The sequence below is a fragment of the Periplaneta americana genome, chromosome 10 (genome assembly GCF_040183065.1).
Source record: "Periplaneta americana isolate PAMFEO1 chromosome 10, P.americana_PAMFEO1_priV1, whole genome shotgun sequence".
Lineage (NCBI taxonomy): Eukaryota > Metazoa > Arthropoda > Insecta > Blattodea > Blattidae > Periplaneta > Periplaneta americana.
Window position 1 is genome coordinate 61,284,446 of NC_091126.1, and position 7,756 is coordinate 61,292,201.

General features: G+C 36.3%; 1 protein-coding gene across 1 annotated transcript in view; it reads right to left on the reverse strand.

The window, feature by feature from the left end:
• LOC138707726 (uncharacterized) overlaps positions 1-7,477 on the reverse strand; it is a 576,458-nt gene extending 568,981 nt beyond the window's left edge. Inside the window, exons 1-2 of the mRNA XM_069837592.1 lie at positions 7,471-7,477; positions 6,879-7,061 (exon numbers count right to left, since the gene is read on the reverse strand). Coding sequence (XP_069693693.1) covers positions 6,879-7,061; positions 7,471-7,477 — 190 coding nt within the window. The remainder of the gene's footprint in view (positions 1-6,878; positions 7,062-7,470) is intronic.
• Positions 7,478-7,756: the final 279 nt, after the last annotated feature.

The following is a 7,756-nucleotide window of genomic DNA, read 5'->3' on the forward strand; positions in this document are numbered from 1 at the left end:
GAGCCTGTCAATTCTTCTGAACAAGGGTTGTGATTTGTTACTGACAGGAGAAGACAAGATTTCCGTCACCGTAAGGAAGATATTTATTTATGACAACCAATTAGTAGGGGGCAGTAAAAGGTCTGTCGGCAAAGTCCTTTCTATGAAACTGCACTCCATGATAAAAAAAAATAGAGTTTACCACGAGGTTCTAAAGGGACAAAAACAGTGCCCATTTACTTTTTTGGTAGATAGTGTAGATATCGATTATGTTGGAGGGGTCACAACGTCTCAGCCTCTTAGCATTTTGCGTTAATTCTCAAAAACAAGGTGCATTCCCAAGTCATTCCAACGGATTGCCCTAAGATTTTCCGTGCATAAAACTTCCGAACAGGCAAATATTCTCGTGCCTAAATCAGTACTTCCACATGGCTCGAGCCGTCGATCGGACAATGGTATAAAGTGATAATGGAGTGGGAGTCCCACGAAATGTTGTGTCCTAACATAGGAAAACTGAGGGAACCAACGATTCACCACAAATATGACTTTGTCAGGCTGTAGTGCCACTTACAGATTATTCAGTTAAGCATTTCAAGTCTGACTGGAACTCGAATCCGGATCGCCTGTTTCACGGGCTGAATGTTTATGCCATTCAACCACCATTGGGTCTTATTAATACAATGTTAATCTTTCTCAGAAAAAAAAACAATATACGTAAGAGTAACTCGCTACAAATCTCCATAATCTGCCCAAGCCTCTGTGTAATCCTACACCATATCTTGTATGAGGAGAGGAGAATTTGTAGGGATGAATGAAGGGAAGGGAAACCACATGATAAACAATGCGAAATCTTGTTATACTAGAGAGCATTTGGGAAGACACGCCTTCGGAATAGCTTATTGTGATGTTACTTTTCTTGACGGACGTTCATTGTGAAAATTGAAGCATCAGAAAACGAAATTATGTAACGTTCAAAGATTACCAAGTTGACAACTACAATTGAAGGGCTCCCTGCAAAAACGAGGTGGTTCCACTTTTACTGAAATTAATGTTTAGCTTGTTTTCTACGTTAAAAAATCAGACCTTCTAGTGCAACAACGGTGTGATTTCGAGTACTTGGTAGTAAGTTACAGTGGAATTGGACCTAAGCTCCCATCTTTCGTTGCAAAAAGGTAGCTCATGGAGTTATATAAAGAATAAACCCAAAGTAGGAATTAATTCCATGGGGTTATTCTTTGAAATCTTTCAAAGAGAAAAGTTCAATAAAATGCTGTTCGTTTTTGCTTTCCTTTCGAGATAAAAATTGTTTTATATGAAATATTTCATGGCGTGTTCCCAAACTGTTCAGTCAATTTAAAAGAGCAGTGTATTATGATAGATCATGGAAAGAATTTTAGTTTTGTCCTTTAAATGTGCAGAAATTTGATCCGAAGAAATGTAACTTTCCCTTCTGGAAAGAAATTTTACAATGTCATATTTGTTCGGAACAGATTTCTGCACATATAAAGGAGTAAATTAAAATTCTTTCATTAATATATTATCATAAAACACTTTCTTAAAATGACAGAGCATACTCAGGATTAAATCCTTTGTGGTAAAGTGTAATCGTGTCGAGGCATTATGGAAAACTCCGCAAGCACTGATAACACTCGTAATGTAATTAGCACTTAAAACTCGTACATTTATACGCATGGAACAGGAACGAAACAAACTAGACAATGGCTTCATATACGCATGGACCAGGAACAAAACAAACTAGGGAATGGCTTCATATACGAACGGAACACTAACGAAACAAACTGATAACACTCGTAACTTAATTAGCACTCAAAATTCGTAAATTTATACACATGGAACAGGAACAAAACAAACTAGACAATGGCTTCATATACGAATGGAACATTAACGAAACAAACTGATAACACTCCTAACTTAATTTGCACTCAAAATTCGTACATTTATACTCATGGAACAGGAAGGAAACAAACTATACAATTGCTTAATATACGTATGTAACAGGAACGGAACAAAATGATAACACTCGTAACTTAAAGCTCCCTTCCTTGCTTGGCTGCGCCTTTGGCAGAGACGGCGTATATGGCCCAGCAATGATGGTTGTACAGGTCACTGGTGCATTGTTTGTCCTTTTCTGATTACGAAAATTCTCAAACTATGTGCTGATCGTGCTCGATCGCTTCCTTGGCACCAAGATCACCAGATTATACCCAAATTCATTGGGGCAGCATTGATTATTTAGTTTTCGCCACGGAGTTAAAGAGTAGGAGCAACTCTGTCACTGAATCATGGCAGCAGAGCAAAGACTCCACGACAACTGTAGGGATGTTAAGAAGAGTAAGACAATGCAGGTAAATTAAGGGCACTCTGAACATTTGTCGTGATAAAATAAAAAAAATGTTGGTCCAAAGATTTCAGTGTCTGCTTTTACTAATACGATTTGAACATCGCGTAGCGGGATAAAGGCAAATAGCCAACCCTATATTTTCTGAAAAAGTTTTGTCTTTGCCCCCACAAGTACTCCATCCAGTCTCTTTATTACATTTTGAAATATTTTCTTTAGAGATGGCTTTTCTTTCCTTAGTAGTTGATTCTGATGAACTAACATTTCTGTAAAGGGTGCAATCACGGATATTTATGCTGATAAACTACTCAGAATATGTCGAGAACTACATTATCTCTTGGATGTTCCCCTTCATATCAAGATACCCTTTCCTAGTTGTATGTGTGCTATGGATGGCAACTGTTGAATAGAATGAACCTATCTGCTAATGGCCGTGTTTGAACCAGGGACATCTGATCTAATTACAATCATGATAAACATTAGCTCACCGATATACAGGGTGATTCATGAGGAGTTACCGTCACTTACGGGGCTTATTTCTGAAGGCATTCTGAACAAAACTGCCATATAAACATGTATATTATTCTCAATATTTTCAGAGTTACAATAATTTGAAGTTGTTAAGAAATACTCTTTTTCTATAGTTTTAAGTTTAAAAAATAATACAAATAGAAAATTAAATATTCAGAAGTATACTTTCTTTAATTAACTAGTATTCTGAAGCTATAAATATGTTTTCAGTTCCTTAGTTGCTTTGTACAGATTTTTTTTTTCCAAATTTTAACTAATAATTACATTATTCTTACACACTTATTACAATAGACCACACGACTGCTGGAAATTTGATTCCTTACAGTTCAATTTTGCATCCTAATGTACGGCCTTAAAGAGTTTACAAGAATGACGTGAATTGTAACAATTGTTGTGATAAATGCTTAAGAAATATGTAGATTTATAGTTAAAAATTGAAAAAAAAAAATTCTACGAAGGGACTATTGTATTAACAACATATTTTTAGCTTCAGAATACTACCCAATTAAAGAAAATATATGTCTGAATAATTCATTCTCCAATTGTAATATTAATTTACCCTTAAAACTGAAGGTAAAAATATATATACTTTTTAATTTCAAAGTAGTCTAACTCTGAAAATATTGAGAATAGAACCCATGTTTGTGTGACTTATTTTGCTCAAAATGTCTTCGAAAATATGTCCAGTAAGTGACGGTGACTACTCGTGAATCACCCTGTATAATGCGGGAAGTTAAAAGTTTGAGTAATTCAGTGCCAGTTACATCAAGAAAACAGTGTTGAAAGAATATGTCAGTTTGGAACCCTAGACGAAAAATAAAATTATAAATTTTATTTAATTCAAATAATTGCAGAGTTCCCACAAGCCACAACATTTCTCAAATTCAGTTTTTCATATGGTTGTAATATTCATACTTAGACCTTTCAATTAGTGCAGAAATCCCACATGTCCAATGCTCAGTGTACATTTCACTGCTACATTAACTCACAGTGAATTGTAGGAACACCATAAGTCCAGGACATATGGAATTTCCTAGAAAGCAAATATTTTTTCAGTTTGCTTTACTTGTGTTTCTTTATGAGTTTAAAGGAATTTGGAAACTTAAATATATATTCACATACTTGAAGATCTCATCGGAATAAGAATGCAAGCAACAAATCTGTAATTCATGTTTCAGGAGTAAGGAAACTAATTTGAGGAGCATATTTCTTTAGGCCTATAATTTCTATGACAAGAATTTGATTAATCAAAGATACAAGTTCATACAGCCATTGAATGCAATAATTCATCTCCATAAATGAATGGTTTAAAAATACTTTTTTTTTCATCTAAATCACTTATTGGAAGGAGACTGATATTACATCCTTTTAACGAGGAGATCTTCAATTTTGAATGTTTATATTTTATGTACTTTTTGCAATTTTTTGGTTTCAATGTACATTTAAGGCGGCTTTGATGAAAAAAAAAAATATACCTCTCCCTCTTCTTCATTCAAAAAGTGTTTCAAAGAAACAAAATGATAGTTACCAATTATGAACTGCAGAAATTCCACATGTCCAGGTAATTTACATATTTTGTGGTAAATATTAAAGAACGAAATTAAAGTTCGTATAGTTCTCTTCTGATTCATTTCGAGTGAAAGAATTGAGACAAGAGCTCAGGGAGCGAACATTTCAATCTTGGTGTTCTTTAAATCAGAAAGGCAAAGGAGTCATCCTCTATAAGGAGTTCACTCCCGCCAATAAATGAATCCGACAACCCGATCGCCTCACAAGCAGTGAATGGAGACTACTTCTTAAAATGACTGCTAATGTTTGTCCGCTGCGTGTTATATCAGGAATGTCCCGATTCGGAAACCACTCTCGTCGTTACGAAAGTGAGATTGAAACTCATGGCCACGTTTTGGGTGCCTGTCCTTTCGGCGAGACGCTGCGGAACTCTAGACATCACAGAATCAGGTCCATTATTGCCGAAGCCTTGAGGAAAAAGGTCTCACTGTACACGAAGAAGTCCATGGCATCTCTTAAGAGGGATCATATCGGCGAATTGACATGCTTGCCATTCCACCAGGCTCTACACCCGCCTACATTATCGACCCGACAGTAAGGTTCGAGGCACAGAAACAACAGCCCGCTGAAGTCCAGGCAAAAAAACACAGAATTTATGAGCCCTCAGTTCCATTCTATTTGGAGAAATATCACCTCACCTCCATTGAAGTAGTTGGGCTAATGGTTGGCGCTAGGGGTACAATACCTCGTCTCTTTGTCAGTTTCTGCAAGAAGTTCCAGCTGAACGACTTCATTCGTGATGTTTCCCTGACTGCTATCAGAGGATTACTTGCCATTTTAAAATACCACATGTACTTTGTTTCCCAAAAAGGAATAACTTTTGTTTGAACGTCTAATCTGTTTGTTTAGTATGTTTAGGCCTATTATATGTATGCCATTATCTTTCCTGTCTTTAATTCCCATTTTTTGTCCGTTCCCTACATTTCTCGTTTGTGTTCTGTTTTGTTTTCACTCTGTGTGTTAGTTATGCTTTGTCCAATGAGGCAGTCCCGTTATTGTGAAAGCTGAAAAAGTGTCTTTCATTTTCATATTATTATTATTATTATTATTATTATTATTATTATTATTATTATTATTAGTATTATTATTCATTAATAAAATAATAATTTCATAGTACCAAACGCTTTTGAAGATAATTAATTCAATGTGTCTTCTCAAAAAATATACTGCAATTCATGATTTCTATCTGAATGTATTTTAAATTAAAAAAAACTGAGTAATTTATTACTGTAATTTTATTAGAAGAAGTCTATTACTAGAAGTTCGGCGTTGTCGATCAAGCGTTCATCCAATATATTTTCCAAGGTCTATGGCTCTGTCACAGACTACGCTATTTGGTATACCCTACTTCGTGCGAAGCACCAGAAACTCATCGTTCTATCTGCACGTGCCCGCCACCAATATCGTAGAATTTCCCAATAACACATTTTTAGTATAATTATTGACTCAACGTGACTACTACCATGGCGTACATGTGTGGGGATTACCCCCTCCGGCGTCATTTAAATTGCAGTCATTCTTTTAATGGGTAATGGTTTAGAGCTTTATTGACCTTTCGGAAAATAAATGGAATCTCGACAAATCTGTGACCTCATCTTCAATACAGACACAAATGACGTCTGAGATTTCACGTTTTGTTGGAGTGCTATAATTCAATTTTCGACGTTTCGGAACTACTTATAACGGGTGTCCAACACCCAGGTTGATAGGACTGTGTTTTCTCGTTGGGAAAGCGCTGCGTGTTCACCTTTGCTTTGAAAAAGTCTTATTGCAAATTTAGTGAAATTGCGTGAAGTTTTTTTTTTGTATTTAAAAAATTGATGATGAACATTTTTGTTTAGTTAGTTGTCATTGTTGGAATATGAAAAGAAGGTTTCTACCAAAACTCTGGTAATATGTCAATGTTTTACGACCGTAGCATAACGTTAGGCAATTAACAAGATACTTTATTATTTCAACTACTGATCACTTATCGAAACGTCTTTCAGCAAATGCAATGTATCTTCTTCCAATTAAATGAGTTTAACTAATTGTTCGAATTACGATTAATAATTCTATTAAATGAATTGTACTGTTTTCTAAAGGTCACTAGAAACGTGATATATTTAGCACACAGAAACTGTCCCAAAACACAATATTGTGCAAGTACTAACGTGACAAAAATTTTCTATACAACAGCGTCCGATATATGATGCTAGGTGTGTTTTCTGACCGGCGGAGCAGCGATATTTACCGAAAAGTTATTCTATTAGACTTCTGAATATATGGCCCAGGCGAAGCTACAATTCACTTCGCAGAAACATAAAAAAAAAAAGTTATTCGCAAATAAAATTACACTGTATATAATCTTTACTTGTTCGATTTCAGATGACGCTGAACTAAACTTTCTGAAATAAAAAGTTATTTTACCCTAATGTCGTATGGAAAATTATGTACTTACCGCATAGAGGTTGTCGGCCCGCCCAGATGCCTGAGTCCAGACACACGCGCTCCTCCTCGCCGAACAGCGTGTACCCCGGTCGACAGGTGTAGTGGACGGTGTCCCCCGGACGGGACACGGGCGCCGCAGTAGCACTCGTTCCGTTTCTTGGGCGACCGGGAAATCCGCACTGCCGGCCCGCGACTGCAACATTAAATTAGGGAAGTTTCTCTCATTTCATTGCACGCAGACATATCATTTATGCACAGATCCTGCTAGGCTATCAAATGCAATTTTAAATATTCCAGTCTCATTTTTATGTCCATGATGCTGCTACTACTATTTCATAGGAGCGTTCATATGAGATTCCAAAGACAGCCAATGACAACTTTCCTATCAATAGCCTAACCGCGTATAGGGAATTGTGGGTCTGGGTACAGAGCTTCGGTATTTTGATGTAACGGTGACTTACTTCAATGTCCTTCAAACCAGCTGTACCTACATCAACGTAAGGTTCTGCCTTTTCCCTATAGTTCGCGCTGATATCGCAATAATAATCGACAGCAGAAATATTTTTAACACACCTTTCAGCGAATTAGAACTACTGTTCCACCGTTCATGGATGCTCAATTACACTTGGCTCTAACGTGAAATCAAACGCTAACTAGTTTATGCGCACAATAAACATAGCAGAAAATTTCACTCATTGTTCATTCTCAGTCATTCCTATTCGCTGGCAACAGAGTCATCATAACATTAAACTCATCCCACATTGCAATTGTGATTCAGGCGTCAGGTTCCCAAATCCTTCATATCCAGTTCCTGTGGTTTTCCATAAAACGCAAAAAAGTTTTTGTAAGTGTTTTTTGACAATCTACTTCAATCAATGTGCTAGAAAG